The sequence below is a fragment of the Silurus aristotelis genome, assembly GCF_946808225.1.
Source record: "Silurus aristotelis genome assembly, chromosome: 17".
NCBI lineage: Eukaryota > Metazoa > Chordata > Actinopteri > Siluriformes > Siluridae > Silurus > Silurus aristotelis.
This window is the reverse complement of record NC_139590.1, coordinates 15,493,778-15,513,970: the sequence shown is the minus strand read 5'-3', so window position 1 is coordinate 15,513,970 and position 20,193 is coordinate 15,493,778. Positions and strand designations below refer to the sequence as shown.

General features: G+C 36.8%; 5 protein-coding genes across 9 annotated transcripts in view; 2 read left to right on the top strand and 3 right to left on the bottom strand.

The window, feature by feature from the left end:
* Positions 1-20,193, bottom strand: part of LOC310739668 (protein HID1-like) — a 484,702-nt gene that overhangs the window by 422,435 nt on the left and 42,074 nt on the right. The gene's annotated exons all lie outside the window — the stretch shown is intronic.
* Positions 1,777-6,393, top strand: LOC310740000 (5-hydroxytryptamine receptor 3A-like). Of its 3 annotated transcripts, none has more exons than XM_083566315.1 (10): positions 1,777-2,100; positions 2,190-2,247; positions 2,404-2,549; positions 2,644-2,688; positions 2,774-2,874; positions 3,526-3,695; positions 4,877-4,986; positions 5,077-5,284; positions 5,427-5,591; positions 6,015-6,393. In XM_083566315.1, the coding sequence occupies exons 2-10, from the start codon at positions 2,193-2,195 to the stop codon at positions 6,263-6,265; spliced, it is 1,251 nt and encodes a 416-aa protein (XP_083422441.1). In that variant the 5' UTR covers positions 1,777-2,100; positions 2,190-2,192; the 3' UTR covers positions 6,266-6,393. The 3 variants fall into 3 exon arrangements, 2 of the variants coding, with proteins under 2 accessions (XP_083422441.1, XP_083422442.1); XR_014537534.1 differs by having other exon boundaries at positions 1,980-2,100; positions 5,467-5,591; positions 6,015-6,153; XM_083566316.1 differs by having other exon boundaries at positions 1,980-2,100; positions 2,410-2,549.
* Positions 7,512-10,047, bottom strand: LOC310739755 (Golgi apparatus membrane protein TVP23 homolog B). 2 transcript variants are annotated; one of them, XR_014537467.1, is made up of 8 exons: positions 9,922-10,047; positions 9,618-9,676; positions 9,387-9,528; positions 9,015-9,104; positions 8,706-8,831; positions 8,231-8,359; positions 7,715-8,134; positions 7,512-7,626 (listed from the first exon to the last, which is right to left on the bottom strand). XR_014537467.1 is itself a non-coding variant. In XM_083565989.1 (7 exons), the coding sequence occupies exons 1-7, from the start codon at positions 9,931-9,933 to the stop codon at positions 8,108-8,110; spliced, it is 585 nt and encodes a 194-aa protein (XP_083422115.1). In that variant the 5' UTR covers positions 9,934-10,047; the 3' UTR covers positions 7,512-8,107. The 2 variants fall into 2 exon arrangements, 1 of the variants encoding a protein (XP_083422115.1); XM_083565989.1 differs by having other exon boundaries at positions 7,512-8,134.
* amn (amnion associated transmembrane protein) lies at positions 12,120-15,282 on the top strand. Its single transcript, XM_083565891.1, has one exon. It carries the CDS (start codon positions 12,383-12,385, stop codon positions 13,802-13,804), a length of 1,422 nt encoding a protein of 473 aa, XP_083422017.1. The 5' UTR covers positions 12,120-12,382; the 3' UTR covers positions 13,805-15,282.
* Positions 13,959-18,584, bottom strand: LOC310739694 (tripartite motif-containing protein 16-like protein). Its single transcript, XM_083565869.1, has 6 exons — positions 17,935-18,584; positions 17,065-17,160; positions 15,764-15,997; positions 15,107-15,278; positions 14,916-15,011; positions 13,959-14,653 (listed from the first exon to the last, which is right to left on the bottom strand). The coding sequence occupies exons 1-6, from the start codon at positions 18,385-18,387 to the stop codon at positions 14,100-14,102; spliced, it is 1,605 nt and encodes a 534-aa protein (XP_083421995.1). The 5' UTR covers positions 18,388-18,584; the 3' UTR covers positions 13,959-14,099.

Below are 20,193 nucleotides of genomic sequence, written 5' to 3'. Positions count from 1 at the left end.
CTGCTCTACAAAAAGGTCTAGAATTGTTTGTGGCAAATCTCCTCTAGTATTTAATTAAAGTTTAACAAAGTTATCAAAGATATGTAATGTAAAAACCATGTAAGTTGTATATTTTATATAGTAGAACCATATAAAGATGCTTTGCAAGATTTGACAAAGATTATATAAATGTCAAAATGATTTTTTGGATGCGCTGGGTTGCCGATTGGGAGGTCTGGGGTTCAAGCCCCGGTATCGCCAAGCTGCCACTCTTGGGCCCTTGAGCAAGGCCCTTAACCCTCTATGCTCTATGGTCCCTTACGAGGGAAATATCAAGGTCCGTGACGTCGGAGTGACGTGGGGCCGCCTTCCCGTGGGCTCACCACCTGCAGGAGGGACCGTAAGGGATGCTGCTGTGAGGATTGGGCAGCAGTCGAAGGCGGGGGCCTGCTTAGACTGCTGCCCCCGCGACCCGAATTACAGATAAGCGGGAGAAAATGAATGAATGAGTGATTTTTTGGATGTCAAAGTTGAAGTTATTGGCTTATTGGGCATATTGGGAAAAGTCAAACCTCAAGCAGGTTGCATAGGCTAGAGCCGAATGAAAAATGAAATAATATTGACAGTATTAAAATGTTTTACATTTTTTATTTTAAAATTGAGTAATAACTAATTTTTACATACAAAATAAATGTTAAATATAAATATAAAGATAGAATGTTTCTGTACAATTTTAAATTCATTATCATAAATTACATCATCAATAAAGAGCTGGTTTCAGAAGCAGTCAGAATCCCATGACAGTAATGATGCCATGCTTGACAGACTGATTATGATTAGACCTTTCTTTCTTCACACTCTCCCTATTATTTTGGTAAATGCTGGTTTTCAGCCTGTTTTTCTTCACATCACATCATTTCCTTGTGCTCCAGAACATCTGATCACATTTCTTTCCACTGCTTCTCTTTCTCTCCACATCCCGAGGAATACTGAGGTTGCTCCAGCTCCAGTCACGTCCCACCTCATGAAGATTATGGACCTTTAAAGAAATAGATGCCGAACTCGCAAACTTCCCGTACCACCCAGAGACGTACCAGTACCAATTGGATCCCACTTCACGTGTGGAGTTTTGACATCGGACCTCCTGGAGTGTTTAAAGGCTCTGGCATGGAGAAGCTGTTGTTGGATCTGTGATGGTCAAAAGTGTTGAGCTATTTTATGAGTTGCTCAGTAGCTCCTAGTTTTAAAACCACAAATGACGGTATAAGACTGTAGAAAGAACATTACTCCTAATCTTACATTCCAGTGCTTATGTTAGTTCTCACTCTCCAGTGTTCTGTATTGTTTAAAGACTATAATCACACTCTTGATGTCACCCAAATGAGGATGGGTTCCCTTTTTGAGTCTGGTTCCTCTTAAGGTTTCTTCCTAATGACATATAAGGGAGTTTTTCCTTGCCACAGTCGCTCATCAAGGATAAATGCACACCATTCACCTTGACTGTTGATTTCTGTAAAGCTTTGAGACAATGTCTGTTGTGAAAAGCGCTATAGAAATAAACTTGACTTGACTCTACTTGATTATATTTAAATCCAGACCACATGCAAATTTTCTGGCTTTAAAAAAGTTCTTGGTCAGTGTTGGTAAAAGGAAGTTCACTGGGACATAAAAGTGCCCATAGTTCCTGAAACACCCATATCCATGTCAGTATTGGTACACTGTGAAACCAGTTGCGCTAACAGCCTGAGTAAACCAACAGCACCCAGCTGTTACAACATGACTATAATATTGTTCAGTGCCATTAGCATCAAGCTCTACAGCAGAGACAATAGTCTACTTTCGGTCAATACCTTGTGTATATGAATTGCTGCTTTGTTGAACATGGGCTTTTACAATAAAAGGCAATTCAGATAATTCATGATAATAATCAGCAATAATATGGTTAACAAACAATAAACAAACCAATCACTGAGACACATAGGATGATTTGTTGTGTATTCTGGTCATCTCACGTCATACATGTTGAAGAGCCAGGCGTGGTACCTTTTAAGCTGCTGTTCAATGCCTGTCCTCTGGAAATTCTCTGAAGAGTTGCAGGGAAACTAAAAGAGTTACAGTCTGGTATGTAAAATGTTTTGCATTTTTAATTTGGAATAAAAAAATCCAAACGATTAGTCTAACAACAGTAACTACTTTTTGTATTGCTAAAGGAAATGGTGTCCTCTAAGATGATTGCAAAGTCTCTCATTTTCTTGTACTTTGTGAAAGGTAAGCAGTGAGATTAGCTGTTTTTGTGTTTTAGAATGTACTATGAAGAGTATAAAAGTGTTTGCACATAATGGTATTCCATGAGAAATTGCCAGTGAATGTACAACCTGACAAAAACTAAAGTACTAAAGTGCTTCCAATTGTCTGCTTACAAAGCATCAGTGGTATCCACCACACAGTGTTTGTCACGTCGATGTCTGGCTAATGATTTCATTGATAAGGAACTCTATAGTGCTCCACAGACTTCGGATTGTTTTGTAAATATCAACCTTACAAACATACAGTATGAGACCCTCTCTTTCGTAAGTGTTTTTTCACCCTCTTCATTTATTCCAATTTTCTTCTTTAAGTATCTACAGTAACTATTGTCCGCTTATTGTTTGTCTTTTTTCCAAGAATTTACAAAACTTGCGATTCTCTAGTCACCTTAAAATCTACATGGTAAGACTCATTCAGCTTGTGTGCACCTAGAGCACATAACTACATCTCTTACACATTGTATTTTAACAGAACTTTATTTTAACAGGAATGGACAGACCCAGACCTGGCATGGACAGATTCACAATATGATGAAGTTTTGCTCCCATATAATTATATCTGGCTCCCTAATCTGACTGTGAACAATGCGTGAGTTAGATTCACTTTTTATTCTTGTCCTTTTTATGTGTTTATGTTCAGCCGGCAGTTGACGAATCCAGTGTGGCACTTGATAAGAACAAACTCTGAATATACTGTTCAGCTTTTCCTATTGGTTGATACAGAATCTTTAGTAATCAAGGGCTATTTCACTGTATACATTTTATTGTTTATTGGAAAATGTTATGTGCCAGCATGCACATATACACTGCAAACAAATTATAGTGAAGGGAAAAAAGATTTGAGCAATTTTTCCTTTTAGAACAAATGATTTTAAACATTAAACTAATTTCTAGATATTAATAGCATATTCTTTTGACAGAAATTGGCATTATTGGGCATTATTATATTATAGAGAAAATTATAAATTAATTGGCAGTAGAAAATAATAACAAGTTTATCATTAAAATGAGCAAATATGTCTGCATTATAGTGTATGTGTATGCGTAAATATAATTAATAATGGTCCCACAATAAGAAATTGGGTAAATAAATAAATAAAAAAATCGTTAATTTAAGATATATATACTTGCCAAGATATAATGTTTTACAAAGATAGATAGAAAAAGATAGATAGAAATAAAACCAGGTTATGTCCATGTTATCTTTTTTAACTCCAATCTTTTCTTTTTTTGCTTCTAGCATTTACACCGCAGTGCAGCCTCTTTCAAAAGATATATATGTAAAACGAGATGGCACAGTAAACTATGCCATACAGATGCACAGCACTGTGGTGTGCGGTATAAACCTCTTCTCCTATCCCTTTGTTCAGGATACATGCATAGTGGCTCTCAACGGATGGAATCGAAGTTGTAAGAAGCTTTTTTTCAAAAATGTTCAAAACGTCATTCAAACTGCATTGTGTCTGAACTGCATGACACCATCACTCGCTGAGGAGAATCCACATAGTGTATAATATACAGGTTCTTGGGCTAGTCAGTATTATCGTATTACTGAATGACGTTACTATTACAGTCAGTATTACTGTCAGTAAGAATGCTATTTATTTTTATTCCGCATGCATCATTGAAATCAGACAAAAGTTTTAAATAAGAAATGATGTCAAATTTTAGATTTTAAAGTTTCTATTTTTTTAACCAAATATATCAAACCAGATACTATTCTTGACATAGACATGCTAGATGTGGGCAAGTATGACATAAAGTTCAAACAGGCAGCAAAAAAGGTTTTTTCCAATCTAAACCTACTTCCCCTGTTTGGTTAAGCCTGTGCACACTGTAGCCTTAGATTCCTGAACAAGAGGAGTAGAGCCTGATTTGTTTTTTATTAGTCTTGCATTCACTTCCCGGTTCAATATCTTGTGCCATTTGAGGTGCTTTATTTGCGAACCATGGTTCTCAAGACTGGTCATTACAGTTATTATAGCTTTCCTGTCAGCTTAGACCAATCTGCCTATTCTCCTTTTACCTCAGCAAAGCTTATTTCTTCTCCCACAGAACTGCTGCTTACTGTATTTTTTTGTTCCTCGCACAATTCTTTGTAATCTTTAGAGACTGTTGTGCATGAAAATTCCAAAAGATTTCCTAAAATACTTTAAACAGCCTGACAGCACTAACACCCTGCCATGATCATATTTCATTTGAATATTAACTGTATCTCCTAATATGTATCTGAATTATTTGATGCATTGTGCTGCTGTAAAATGATTCTAATGTAAAAATAAATGTTTATTTAACTACATGACAGAGCAACAGTACAGGATTTCCTTATAATTTACATAACCAAAAAGTGGCAGGTGAGTGTAGTATGTATTTGAGACATGGTTGTGCAACAGGCTAAAGGAGAACGATTTGCAGATGTCGGTAACAATCCTCTTAAACAAATAGACAAAAGTACAGGTATCTTTCAAAAATCTTGTGTTGTCTAGTTAAATATTCTATGTTTCTACTGCTTTAGGTATGATAGTTTGGTAACTACAGTACATATTCACTCATAAATAGGTGTACTGACATTAACATATTTGAACATGCAGCTTGTGGATTGAAGCTTCACTATGGGACGATAACTACAGCTAGAGGTAATGAAGGAGAATGGCAAACTTTGGATGTGTCATTCCATGGGGGACAACAGAGCTATCTTCAAGTAAAGAATCTGCTATATTCTAATAACAAGTGGATTATGAGTTCAAGTAGCTTGGCAAATTTTGTGACTTTTTTAAATTTTTTTGTGCAGGTCACTCTGTACCTTAACCCCTTTAATTCAATGGTGTCACTGGTACTGCCCACTGCACTGATCATGGTGGTCGACCTGGCGAGTTTTGCTCTACCTTTGAGTGGTGAACGAAATCCTTTCAAGATCAAGTTGGTGTTCAGCTTTACCATGTTCCTTCTTATACTTTCCAGACAACTGCCTGAGGGGGGTCCCTGCAGTCCTCTGATCTGTAAGTGGAAATCCCAGTTCACACAATAAATACCATCATGCTGTATATTTGAGGATGATTTAGCTGTATAAAGCAAATTATTTACTGTATTTACTAATGATTTCTAGCTCATCATATTCTGCTTTTTATTTGTCTTCATAAGATTATCACTTTTGTTTCTGCCTGATTGTGCTGGTTGTGAGTTTGCTGGTATCCATGATGTTGTCTCGACTGGCCAGAACTGGTAGCATATTACCTGCCAAGTCACAAAAGCAGAGTGGATCAAGCAGCTGTATGACACAACAAGAAAGTGCGTTTCATCAAAATGGTAAGAAACTTACCCACTTTAAACCTTGGGGAACAAGGCTGTAGTTAATAACATGATTGGTAAATTACATTAATAACAATATGACTGAATCTAAATGACAGCAAGAATGTGAGACAAGACTGAGAACAAAAACCCAATAATTTCCCAGTTCATTATTTCAACTACAGTAACTGGCTTAAACTATTAGCTGCCAGGAGCAAATGACAACGTATACCAGCTTCATAAGTGTATACAGCCAGTATCAGTATTAATGACTATTAATATGCTACTATAAAGGACATTCACATCTTTTTGACAATCTTTGACATCTTTATGCTAAAAATTAACAATTTTCTTAATTGTTTCGACACTTTCCAACATATTGTAACTTTACCTAGATTTAGCTAGTTAGTTTGGTCCAAAATGACTATTCTCCTTTTACAGACACTGAAATCAACAGCATCAAAGCCAACTCAGTGGATCTGATGACAGAACTTACCTCCATTCAGAAGATTTCAAGCTTTGTCAGCACTATGGACAAGGAGGAAATGGAGAAAAATAGGAAACAGAACTATGCAAAATCTTGGGACAATTTCTGTTTTGTTACATACTTGTTCTTGGACATTATTTACATGTTATGTGCATTTTCTTTCTTTAAAACAAAGCAGTGTAGCAGCAATAAGCTAAATTTTTAAAACGTCTGTTAGGAACATGACATATTATTTTGTTGTCTGATTGTTGATAACACTTGAAAACTCTAACCAATACGAAATTGTTTAAATGCAAGGTTGAAAAAGAGCGAGAGAAAAAAAAAAATCATAAATGTAGTGTTTCTTAAAACAAAAGTTTGATTTGTTTTTGTTCGAATTTAATTCATAATATTGAAAGACTTTTCCTATATGACATTTGTGTAATAGATGTTTACTGAGTAATAAGAGAAATATAATAATTATATATTGTGTCTGAGCAGGGTTTTTTTTTTTAGAAAATAAGAATTATTTAGCAGTTGCATTGCATTTCATTTACATCGTGTTGCAAAAACCCCACATTGAGCTGCAACCACTGTCCAATCACAGCCCTGAGTGGTACTTTGATGCTGCCTCATTGTTTCTTCTTGTCTACTGCACTGATTGTTGTCCCAATTATAAACCAAGCTTTTCTAAAATTTACATTTACATTCATGGCATTTAGCAGATGCCTGTATCTAGAATAAACTACAAAGGTGCTTTAAATTATCAAGAAATAAATCAACACTGGATAACTAGGTTGCAGACTTAGTATACGTCAGCCTAAAACTGTTGGGAGGAATTATAGAATTTTTATTTTAATTTTTTTAACTCGATACAGAGTTAAAAACAAACAGGGTAAAATAAGCTCTAGTTTAAGGGATTCAGGAAAAAGTAGGTCTTCACCTATCATTTGAAGATGAACTAAGCTGTTGGGAAATCTAGAATTATCACAATTTATTAAAATTAATAATAAAAAAAATAATGTTAACATGGATTAAAACAAACAAAAAACCTTGCAGCTAACAGCAGGAACTCTGAGTTATGTCATTTAATTATTTGAGGGATGATGTGGATCAATATTATTCAATAATGAATAATAAGCCCAGTATTATGGAAATAAAACAGGAATAAACATGATCTAATTATTGTACAGCATACATACATAATTAGTTTGAAGTGAAGAGGACCTGCCCTGGTGGGTTGATTCACAGGTGAAAAGTGGTCATAACATAACATTGGATAATCATACTTAGCTTTCTTCAGTGATAATGAAATTTAACACGTGATGAAATGTAATATGGTCTGGTCACCTGAGCAAAATCTATTTTACACCAGCAACACCACATGGCACATTCAGGAAGTGCTGATACCAATATGTCTAGTATGCATTTCACCATAAAGACTGGGCAATGAATAATAATGACAACACACAAACAATAAATCACACTTTATTACAGACAAAGTGAACAACCTAGTATTTTAATTTCATCTACATGTCAGTAATTTATATGGAATTATCATGGAAATTGTGTTAAAATGAGAAAGCGCTTAAATAATAAAATAATATAACGGAATTACAATGCAATCAATCCTACTCACAATATACTGCAATATATTCAGTTCAATTCAATTCACTTTTATTTGTATTGCGCTTTTAACAATGGACATTGTCTCGAAGCAGCTTTACACAGATAATGCGGTAATAAAGATTGAATAAAAATTGTTCTTAATAAGTTTAAGTTTTTCCCTGATGAGCAAACCGGTGACGACTGTGGCAAGGAATGAATCCCTGATTAATTCTTATTAAATATTGGCACATATTAACAACATACTGCAACTTCCAATATGGCCTACATTATAGTGGAAAATTCTAGAGAGGAAAAAACAAAATTTAATAATAAAAAGCCCATATGCAATTGGTCGGAGAAGAGAATTTGTAACATCATTAAGATTTTCCCACTGAATGTCAGTACAAGAAAATAAATCATAACATTAGCAGCGCCAGCGTTGTCAAATCAGTGAAAGCACTTAGGGTCCTTGCGATTTGTTCATTGCCTGTACAAAAAAAAATTTATACAAAGAATGAATATCAGCTCTAATATTCTGCTTGTGTGAGAGATGAGTTCATATCTTACAAAGCAAACACTCTACCTGCTTAAAAAGCTGAAGGCCCAGATAGTTGGTTGCCATGTTTTTCAGATTCGTCCCACCGCCGACTTTACATCTGATGTATCCATAGAGGTTGGCCCACTGTAACACGACTCCCATAATCACCACCGCCTGCATGAACACAAAGAAACAAAGCAGAGTAAATAAGCTGACACAAAGTTTTTGTCTGTGGAGCCACTGCATCTATAAATGCTTTCATCAGCAGAAATTACAGCATTATCAAACCATGTAGCTGATGCATTTTACATTTTTTTAAAAAGCTATAGAAATATTAACAGCATCATTTATTAAATGTCTACCTTGTGTATGTCTAATACGCTTCACATGTGGCACTGTAACAAGCTAATTTAAAATATTATTGGAATCCAAAATATTGTTTATATTATTAACTATAAAACAATATCAAATAAAGTTGGAACATTATTTACTTTATTATATCCTAGATTCGAATACTCACCAGCCACTTAATCTTAAAGGAAAAGAGAGTGGAAAACACAAAGAACACCCATAAGATGGGGCACACAATAAGCCCGAGCCAGAAAATCCGTGATTCTGCACTTGAGACAATTTGTCTGTTGGTTTCCTAAAAGGGGAAAGAAAATATTAGACTGTGTTATACAGCACAAGTAAAAAAAGAAATTATAATAAAAAAAAAAAAAAGGAAAAAAAAATCATGTTTCATTGCTGCTGAACAAGTTAAAGGTTAAAAATGGCACCAATACGAGTACAAATTTCCTGTCCTTGTAATGAAGATTTCTGCTCTGACCTTTCGAGACTCGAACACCCAATGGCTCTTTCCGTTCTCATCCACCTGGTTCCACCACCTCAGGCCCACCAGCAGCCGCCCAGTCACATTCTGAAAGCAGCAATAAAGAACATGTCCATATAAATCAGTTGTACACTGGATTTGACATTTCCAGCTTTGAGACACAATTAATAGCAATGTACATGCACTAAAGTACACTAAAAGTTTCGGGACAATCGCCTTTTCCTGCCATATGATGTTCTGCCTCAAACTGTTACCCCGAGGCACACAACTGTATAGAATGTCTTGATCTTCAGTGACCAGAAAAGCTGCTGGCTTGAAAAAATTCATGCTTTAAATGGTTATTCTAGACAGAATGTCTGACTCTATTACCTTCACTGTCCAAAAGTCACATGACAGCAGGAGGATGATGGTGACCATGCAGGCGATGAAGCTGCTGCTAAAAAGTTCACACAAGTACACCAGGATAGCACTTACACGGAAGAAAAGGTGGAAGAAAGAGGCGAAAGGATGCCTGAAAGAAAACAAGAGAATGTAATTAAGGTTTATATGAATAAACAAGTAACATGAGCATGAAAAATCTGAGAAGATCAGAGACTCAACTGGATTTTTGACTTGCTCCTGTCATCCTCGTCAAAAAGTGGAACGTCACCCTGGGAATCCTGTTGACACCAGTCTCATTAATTAGCGCATTGTAATAGAAATTATATATAATAATACAGAATTATATATATATATATATATATATATATATATATATATATATATATATATATATATATATACAGTTGGAATACAGATAAACACACACACTGATAAACCACAAATCTCACACGCGACGGCATGTGATTATTATTATCAATAATAATAATATTAATAATAATAAAATAGTTAAATAGTTCTTCACCTGTCTGTACATTTCCAACTTGTTCACTTCCTTGTGACGTGTGTGTAAACAAAGGTAGCCGATGACGTGCCTGAAGGACCTCTTCCACGTCGCTAGCAATATGGCGAAATTCCAAATGCCGTCACAAACTCCTCCCCTGTAGGGTTCACGGCATCGGCATGATTTCTACACCGTAGTGCACTATGAAGTGAACATGCCTCTTCTGGTACTGTGCGATTTGGGATGTCGCCTATATCCATGGTCGCGGTCACTACTAAAGCGCCCTTCGGAGTGCCTTCAAAGAACGGGGGAGTTTGGAAAGCAGTTTTGAACAACATCTAAAAGAGTTTATAGAAAACAGTAAAGTTGTTTATGATAAAAAAAATTTTAAATGAGGTTTTTGATGTGAAAGGCATACATTAAAGAATGCGGCCACTTTATTAGGAACACCATACCGGGTCACATTCGCTTTGCTGTCAGAACAGTTTGGGGCATTTCCTTCCCAAAAGATCTAATACCTATTCTAAACAGATAGGATAAAGAACAGATGATGTTTTTTCCAATCATTTAAGTTTATTTGTTTTTGTAGAGCCTGTATCCAGTGAAGCATTAGATTATTATTATTATTATTATTATTATTATTATTATTATTATTATTATTATTATTTATTTATTTTTTATTAAATTATTATTAATTCATGATACAGATGAGATACAGATGTTTCTATTAAGGTGGTCCATGTTTATGAATATAATGCCTTATTTCAAACCTTCTTTCATTCTTAAGCTATTTAAATTCCCACTACAAGAGGAGTTCCTACATCAGAGTTCTATGCTGAAAATACCTTTGCTTTCTCGTCCAATGCACCATGAAAAGTCATTGTTGTGATACAGCTGCTGCTTTCTTGACCTTTATGATCGATGCTTTTGTACGCAAGTCCTATGTAAGCACCCTCTCCACTTAGGTATAAGTCAAAGTAATGGCGGCCCATGTAAAGACTCTCAGAGGTCATCACCTGCCGCCGGTGCTCAAAGCGCTCAGGTGTGTCAGGGTAATTATGTTGCTAGGGTGTGGTGTTGCTGGCTTTTCGGTTGTTTTCAGTGAGTTTCAGGAACTTGTGTGTGGAGTCAGGATTGAACCTTAGGTTGGGGGCATCTGTACATCATGCCAGCACAAATATGTACAAATAATTAATACAAAGACAACCAACAAACTTTCCTCTTCTAAAAACATTCAAGAAATAAATGGTTATTCAGACTAAGAGCATTATTACATTATCTAGAATCAACATGGTGCTGCGACATAAATGCCTTATAAGGAAATTACAGAAATAAAGGTGTTAAGTAATAGAGAGTGTGTTAGGGAAGTAAAGAAAAGAGTGCAGGCAGGGTGGAGTGGGTGGAGAAGAGTGGCAGGAGTGATTTGTGATAGAAGGGTATCTGCAAGAGTGAAAGGGAAAGTTTATAGGACTGTGGTGAGACCTGTGATGTTGTATAGTTTAGAGACAGTGGCATTGAGTAAAAGAAAGGAGGTGGAGCTGGAGGTAGCAGAGCTGAAGATGTTGAGGTTTTCGTTGGGAGTGACGACGATGGACAGGATTATAAACGAGTTTATTAGAGGGACAGCGCATGTCAGATGTTTTGGAGACAAAGTGAGGGAGGCGAGATTGAGATGGTTTGGACATGTGCAGAGGAGGGACATGGGGTATATCGGTAGGAGAATGCTGAGGATGAAACCACCAGGAAGGAGAAAAAGAGCAAGGCCAAGGAGGAGGTTTATGGATGTGGTGAGGGAGGACATGCAGGTAGTTGGGTTGAAAGAGGCAGATCTAAAAGACAGGGGGGTATGGAGACGGATGATCCGCTGTGGAGACCCCTAATGGGAGAAGCCAAAATAAGAAGAAGAAGACAGAGATCAAGGTGTTCCTAATAAAGTAGACAATGTGTATATAGCTATTTTTTAACCTTTCATTTCAAAGCAATAGAAATTATTATTATTTTTTTAAATAATAGCCTGTTTTTACAAAACTGGGACATGTTGCATATGGTTTCCTTAAAATCTTTTAACCGGGGACCCTTATAATGTACCTTCAGTCTTTCTTCCTACAATTTATCTCATAAACATAATACAACAATTTACATATTAAGCCAATTATATATTCTTGTAATTATTCTTCATCTAAATAAATGCAAAATAGTCTACAAAATGTTCATGCTTATTAAAGGTGTTTAATAACATTTACTTGTTTTGCAAGAAATTTTTTTGGGGCAAAACTGTTTAGGATAAACAAAACAAGCAGACAAGCTGGTCTCCAAAATCTGGTATAATTTTAACTGTGGTAAATATTTGACTGATTGAACAGCCATAAGGAATTCTCATTAACAGAAGTTTTAGTGTTTCATGTGATAGTCACATAGTTTCCTGAGAGACCAAAGGTCCATCTTGTCCTCTTTCTTGCATTTGATTTCATACCCTCTCACGATGGCAACCAGACAAGAACTTTTTATTTTGCTCTCTATGCTTGGTTCTGTATGTGCGCTGTACAAGCAGTGGGTTCCAGACACCAACTTTGAAAATTCAACTAACTGGGACAAAGGTTCTGTTCCATGTGGAAGTGACCAAGTGGTGTTTCCAGCCTCTGGGAAAGTAGCTGTGTATGTGGCGGCATCTCATACACTATCTGGAATGAGTCTGCCTGTGGACGGAGAGTTTATTCTGGCCTCAGGAGCTGGTTTTTTTATTAGAGAAGGTCAGGATCCTGGCTGTGGGGCAGGTGGCACAATCCGTTTTAGAGACCCTGACTCTTTGAAGTGGTTTGATCCAGCTTTGTGGAAGGGTGCTTCCTCATTAGAACATCTACAGACTGGGCCTTATCTCTTCTTTGTTCATGAAGAGAGTTTACCATGCCAGCATGATGATGTAGTTTTCCGGGATGGCTCATCTTTCCGTGTAGACGTATCAGCACATGAGAGCAGCATTTCTGTGAAGAGCGTTTCAGTGCTGGGGAAGAAGTTTAGTGACAACTATGACTTCTCTCAGTATGCCAGTTCCCAATTGGGGAAGCTGCAGTTTCATGGATCTTCATCAGTTACAGTCAGTGGTTCAGCCTGCCATGATAGTACAGGATGTGAGTGTGAAAATTCAGGCAACCATGACCGGATATGCTCAAGTGTCAAGTGTTCACAGCTGGACTGCAAGAAACCGTTGTACCCAGTGGGACACTGCTGTGAAGTTTGCGGTGCCATCGTGGCTATACATTTCTCTGACAGCTTTGACATCGAATCTTACCGCCAGCGTGTGCAGCACCTCTTCCTCGGCTTGTCCAAGTATAAATCCATTCGAATGGCTTTGTCGAAAGTCTCGAAACCTCAAAAACTGATGCGAGTCATTCCTTATGGAACCACCCAGGAGATCCAGGTGGTTCTGCTAGATGAAGATACTGGTCCACAGGCTGGAAAGCTGGCTGAGGCTCTTGCACAGGATATAGTAAGAGACATCAATGCTCAATCTTTTCATCTGGGCATAGACAGTGCAGAGTATCAAGCATCTTCAGGAGGAAGCAGTGGTAATGCATCTGGAATAAGTGGAGGAGCGGTAGCTGGGATTATCCTGGGTATTCTGGCTGTGATAGCTTTCCTGGCTCTGTTTGTAGTTCTTCACCGCCGAGGCAGGATCAGGGTGCCAAATTTACCCTCATTGAGTAGCTGGAGGAAGGGCAGTGAGCCTGGTGATCTGGGTGGGCCTCTAGACCATGGTTTTGACAACCCTATGTTTGAGAAACTGAACAGTTTGCCAGAGATCCCAGGGCTGTATGGAACAGAGAGTCTAAATAGTATCACCTTAACACATTCAGGAGTGCACTTTGTGAATCCTGTGTATGATGAAACTGACTTTAATGCATGATGCTGATTAAATTGTAAGTCACTTTTCAAGCAGTTCATTGATTTATGCTGTTGTCACTAACTAAAATGTAAAATGTAAAGCCTTTCAAAAATTGTGTAGTTAAATAACAGTAGTAGTGATTAGAACATTTGGTTGGCTCGTTGTCTCAGTCATGTTATGTCAAGGAAAAACATTCAAATTTATTAAGATTTTAAAATCAAACATGAAATAAAATGAAAAATCAGTACATCTCTGGATCATTGATACATTGTAACCCTAAATAGAAATAATAAAAACCATGAAATAGTTTATTTTATTACTGCACTTCTGAACTAGATCCTGGCTTAACTAGAACAACTGCATTGTCCTTCTTGGAGAGCCAAAAGACGGGGTATAATGGCTCCCGGAAGCTAGCAGTGCATTCCTTAAGAGGTTTCATAGTCTCAGCTATACCATAAAAGGCCAGCAGACCATTTTCATAGTCTATGTAGCAACCAATCTTTTGGAAATTCTCTACTTCAAGAGGAGTTTTTACATCAGAGTGCCATGCTGAGAAGCCATTGCTTTCTCGTCCAATGCACCATGAAAAATCATTGCCAGTGATACAGCTACTGCTTTCTTGACCTTTACGAGCAATGCTTTTGTACGTGAGTCCTATGTAAGCACCCTCTCCACTCAGGTCCACCTCAAAGTAATGGCGGCCCATGTAAAGGCTCTCAGAAGTCATCACCTGCCGCCAGTGCTCAAAGCGCTCAGGTGTGTCAGGGTAATTGTGTTGCCATGGTGTGGTGTTGCTGGCTTTTCGGTTGTCTTCAGTGAGTCTCAGAAACTTGTGAGTGGAGTCAGGATTGAAACTCAGGTTGGTGGCATCTGTACATCATGATAGCACAAAAATAATCAATACAAAGACAACCAACATGCTTGCTTTTCTAAAAACATTCAAGAAATAAATGGTTATTCAGACCAAGAACATTATCAAGAGTTATTAAAATGTAGTTATCTCTAATATGGATGTGTAAATACACCTTTTATCTAGTTTTAAGCTATTAAGTACATTCACAGTCGACAGTTTTAGTCATAAATAATATAAACTTTAAAAAAAAAATAGATAATGACCAATTAATTAACTTACAGTTAAGAAAATCATCTCTAGTCACAGGATCAGGGGCAAATGCTTGCCGCTTGATTGGAGAACTTGGGTGTACCAACGTCTTAATACCTGCTGTCTCTGTGTTGAAATCCAGGTGGCAATCAGATTACAGTACATGCATAGAATGAGATCTCTTTTGAGACAGTATGGAGTGAGATTTCTTTTGCACTTACCACTTTTACATAGTTCCTTGAGCTGAACATTGTAGGTGGACAGCAGCAGCTCACACAAGGCCTGAGTTGATTCTTTAACAATGCAACTAAAAGTGGTCAGTCGGTCTATGAGGCTGATGTAAATACCAGATAAGCACACGTCCACCGAGCCCTTTTTCCATTCTGTGTATTCCTGTTGGATAGGATTGGAAAATAAAGATGCTTATCACATAATTCCTTTACTTTTTGTGGTTTCAATCATTTTTTATTATTTTCTGCATCACTTTTTTTTTGCTAAATATACACTGTTTATAAAATGACATTTTGACCCTTGGCCCTGGTGCTGTCTTTCATGAAATTATGCTACTATTAAAAGTAAATCATATTAAGACATTTTGTAAAATGTTTAAATAGTGGGTACAGATAGAGTATAGCAGCATGTAGTATTATGTCCAAACTGCTCTGCAATCCATGAAGCACAACACTATTAATGAATGAATGAAGTGAATGAAAAGAGTTGATAAAAGTTGGAAAAATGAAGGTGTTTGAGCATGATTTCCATTAGTGCTGACTGGACTATTCATTTTTATTCATTATTGAATATTCATGATTTTTTTAAATGATGCGCTCTTCTGAATGACCTCAAGATTTGGTGAGCCAAGCTGTGACCTTTCTTACCTGTAAAAAATCAACATGATTCTTATTCTTTGAAAATCGCTCCATCTGACCCATGGTCTTCTTTAACTCAAGCATCTTCTGCGTCAGGTGGCTATGGATGCTCTCTGCCTGACTCACTGCTTGCTTGTGTTCCCCTTGCAGGAGTTCAAAAGCTTTCTTGCGAGCATCTTCAATCGCAGTTTGCAGGATTGAGAACTGCTGCTCAATTTCAGCCTGAACCCCAATAACTGAACTCTGTTCAGAACAAAAAGGAATACTTTTAAAAAGAAATTATGAGACTAATGCATTACCATTGTTTGATGTATAACTATTTATAGAATGGATTGAATCACATATTTTGGTAACCTCGGAAAATTCTTTACATGTGGCCTACTTAATTTTACTAAAATTTAGAACATTTTATTTTAACATTTCTGCATTCTTATTACAAACTAACACAGCTAATCATCTGGACATTTACTGTGCTAGGAAAACACACTTAACTAGCAAGATTTTAGACATACACTATATAAACAACGGTTTTGGGACACCTGTCATTTTCAGCCATTTCACTAACTGTTTCCACAAAGCTGGAGGCAAACAATTGTCTTTGGATATGGTAGCATTACATTTTCCCTTCACTTGAACAAGAAAACCCAAACCTGTTCCAGCATGACACTGCCTCTGTGCACAAAGTCAGCGCAATGAAGATATTTCTACGGGTTGGAGTGAAAGATCTTGAGTGTCCTACTATAGAGCTCTGACCTCAACCCTACTGAACATATTTGAGATGAATTGGAAATATGACTGCACCCCAGGTCTCCTTACTCTACATCAGTACCTGACTTTACTTACACCCCTGTACCTGAATGAGCACAAATCCTCACAAGTACACTCCAAAATCTAGTGAAACCTCTTCTCAGAAGAGTGGAGGTTATTGTAACAGCAAATGGGAACTAAATGTGTATGTGTATGTTTTAAAAAGCCAGGTCAGGTGTCCACGTTTGTTTATACAGTATATTTACACAAAATCCTGTTTTTGTTGCTGAGCTTTTTACCCAAAATGATCTTTACCAAAAAAGATTAAAAAGCAAATCAATACATTTTTACACTGTCTAATTGTAATATATTTATGTTCATAGTGTGTCACAAGCAGAAAAACTCTATTTACTCTAATTATTCTAATTTTTTGGCAGTTTGCTAGAACAATATATGAAGAGTTTTCCCAGACTGCCTCACATATACTGTAGTTATATCCCAAAATGACATGCAAAGAAATACATCGTTATGTGAACTAGTAAATTGTCAATTAGTAGACTCACTTCGATGGATTTAGAGTTGCTCTGTAGCTTATTAATGGCCTGCTCCGCAGCTGTTAAGGTTTTCACCATTTCCTTCTGTTTCTGTTGTAGCTCATTCTTCAGAAGGACACACACACACACACACACACACATTCAGCATTCTCTATTGTGTTTTCATTTCAAAGAAAACACAATAAACAGGATGAAAACTATTAATAACCCAGGTATCTTGTAAAGCATGGAGCCAAAACATTTACATTAATTTTCACATTACAATTTAAGCAATCTCTGCATGACAGAAAGTACACAAGCTTACAGAGACTACAACGTCTATGCATTTAACAGTATTGGGTGGGTAAGCAAGGACTTTGTTTTACAAAAGATCAACAATTGACCTGAGTTCTGGTGAAAGGTAACCCTTTATCTTGAAAATTAGTTCTTTAAAAACTGGTTCAATATTTAATTAACCAAGGTGCCTTTGAGATTCCATTGGTTCCTTTTATATATTTCTATTTTTTAACATGCTAATAAATAATAAAATGTGTAATATTTTGTTTGTTTTATTAGGTACTGAATTCTAATAAAGACAATGAATCTTTAAAAAATATATATATATATAAAAACAAAATTTCAAATGTATTCCAGTTGAATGTACAAAGTAAAATGCTAAAATGTCTGTTGTATTAAGTTGAACAATGATAATGACACTCAAGGTCTCTGAACAAAAATTGGGTTTATTTTAGTAAGAGATTAATTATCAATTGACACGAACATAAAAGTATTTTATGGATATTTATAAACATATTGCTCAAAATGTATTGCTGTAACATTGAAACAGACGACTTGAACAATAGTAAGAAAGTTATACATATAATATCTTAAATTTCCCACCTCGATTAGTTTGCGTGCCTCATCTACTGGAGTAATATCATGCCCTTGGTGCCCTTCTGTCTCACACTTTGGACAAATGCAGCATCCGTCCTTCGTACAGTACATCTGGAGTTCCAGCTGGTGATGCTCGCACGTGCGCTGCTCCAAGTCCAGCTGAGGTTCAACCAACTTATGGCTCTGGAATTTGCTGTTCTCGAGATGCGGCCTCAGGTGCTCCTCACAGTAGGACACCATGCAGGTCAGGCAGGATTTGGATGCCTTGAGAGGTGTCTCGATACATGAATCACACATTACCTCCTCTGGCTGTGGGTTATCAGATTGCTGAGATGTACTCTCTAAACATTCTTGGTTGTTACCTTGAACATTTGAGACTTTTTTGCTTTCTCTTTGGTCATTTTCTGTGTCAGGCCCAGTGCTGGCTGAGATTTGTTCATGTGAAACAAATTCCTCCATACTTAACTGTTTTTGAACTTTAAAGCCGATCAGAGAAGAGCAGTGTTGAAGCTTCCTGTCGGTTGAGAGCAGTTGAATGAAGTGCAAAACTCTTATCCACCCTTCTCCTTGTAGTTGACAAACCGGTATAGTTGTTTTGTGTTACAAGCCACACCTAGAGTTTCAAGCCACACCTAATATAAGGGTTAACTTCAGCACTAGAGCTTACAATACGTACCTTCCTGTAAGCCTGGAAGAAGGAGGAGGAGGCAAGGCAAGCACGTAATAGAAGGGGAATGTCAAACTCCTTGAATGGCATTTCCTTTTTTCTTTCCTCTAAGTGGAAGTCTGCTTCAAAGTGTATCAGCTTGGGTCAAAAAGGAATGTGTTTCCAATTTATTTTTATTCAGTTGGTAGCTGTTTTTTTATACCAAAAAGACATACAAGTAAGACAGAATGCAATTCAACTGTGGAGTTGGTAAAGGTGCTGAGAGTGATATATGTTTTCTGATAAGGGACATTGTATGAAAACAACTACATAACAAACACAGGGGCTTTGCACTTTAAACTCTAGGGATGTTAGGATTATACCAGCAAACTACAATAGCCATGAGTACCCATACCCATTTCTTTGTATTTATGCTTTCAATAAAAGTCTGCACTTGCAAATTTCAGCCCACATTGCCTGAACAAGTAATAGATTGTATTATTCATTATCAACTATGAATGATACAATATGAAAAGTTTAAATAAGGATATAATTAACAAAATTAATTGTTTAAATGTTGAGGAAAAACGTATTCTTTATTGTTTTGTTGTGGACTGAGTATAGGTGGGTCCACCAGATGCCCTTTACTCATGTACACCGGTGACTGAGTTGTGATCAAGGCCAAAACGTTTTTTATTTAGCATTAACATTTATGGCATTTGGTGTTACTTGATTCTGTTATCCAGAGTAGCTTACAATTATCTTATTAATAGCCGTTGATGAGATACAGCCTGAGCAATTCAGGGGAAAGGAGGCCTTGATAAAAGCACCAAGCAGAAACACCTTATGACCTTCCAATCAGAAGTCCAATGTTTTCATTACTGAGCTTCCACTTACCAGTCAAAGCTTATAATCACTTTAGCCAATGTCATGGAATTATGTAAAAAAAGAAATTATATGACTTTCATTTGTGCCCAGTTAGAAATTGTATCAGCCACACGGAGCAGATTTTATCACTTTTAAACACTAACTAGAATGGGCACATTATATTTTAGTAGCTATACAAGCTTTTTAAAAAACTAACTATGATACCATAATTAAAAACCAAGTACTAAGGTAAATTCACTCAAAGAGATAGAACACATTCTTTGGAATGAGGAACCTTTACATGCATAGTAAGCTAGAACTAAGTGGAAAGAGTGCAAAAACAATGAAAAGATTTTCTCATGAAAGCTACAGTACAACTATGTTCATATCAACATTCTTTACATACTTCCTCTCAACTTCATTCTTTCTCTGCACCATTCATTTCATAGCTGTGTTATCAGTTAAACCTATCAGATGTAATCTATCAAAGATAAGGAAGATCGTTAGAGTTCAATAATATTATGAACAGCAGCTACGCTAATTCCTCTCCACTGCTTCTCTTTCTCTACCCGTCCCGAGGCATCCTGAGGTTGTGCCAGCTCCAGTCACGTCCCACCTCATGAAGCTTGTGGACCTTTAAAGAAGTAGATGCCGACCCCGCAAACATTCCGAACCATCTAAAGACGTACCAGCGCCATTTGGATCCCACTTTATGTGGAGTTTTGACATTGGACCTCTTTGAGTGTTTAAAG

Coding starts and splice junctions, on each gene's coding strand:
- amn (XM_083565891.1), top strand. CDS start 12,383: ATGGCAACCAGACAAGAACTTTTTATTTTGCTCTCTATGCTTGGTTCT.
- LOC310739755 (XM_083565989.1), bottom strand. Junction 8,360..8,705: donor CCTTTAAGATTAAGTGGCTG/GTGAGTATTCGA, acceptor GTGTTCATGCAG/GCGGTGGTGATTATGGGAGT. Junction 8,135..8,230: donor GCCTTCAGCTTTTTAAGCAG/GTAGAGTGTTTG, acceptor TTTTTTGTACAG/GCAATGAACAAATCGCAAGG.
- LOC310740000 (XM_083566315.1), top strand. CDS start 2,193: ATGGTGTCCTCTAAGATGATTGCAAAGTCTCTCATTTTCTTGTACTTT. Junction 2,689..2,773: donor GTCACCTTAAAATCTACATG/GTAAGACTCATT, acceptor TTATTTTAACAG/GAATGGACAGACCCAGACCT. Junction 3,696..4,876: donor CAACGGATGGAATCGAAGTT/GTAAGAAGCTTT, acceptor TTGAACATGCAG/CTTGTGGATTGAAGCTTCAC.
- LOC310739694 (XM_083565869.1), bottom strand. CDS start 18,387: ATGGAGGAATTTGTTTCACATGAACAAATCTCAGCCAGCACTGGGCCT. Junction 15,998..17,064: donor GCAACTCTAAATCCATCGAA/GTGAGTCTACTA, acceptor TGTTCTGAACAG/AGTTCAGTTATTGGGGTTCA. Junction 14,654..14,915: donor TAGAGATGATTTTCTTAACT/GTAAGTTAATTA, acceptor CATGATGTACAG/ATGCCACCAACCTGAGTTTC.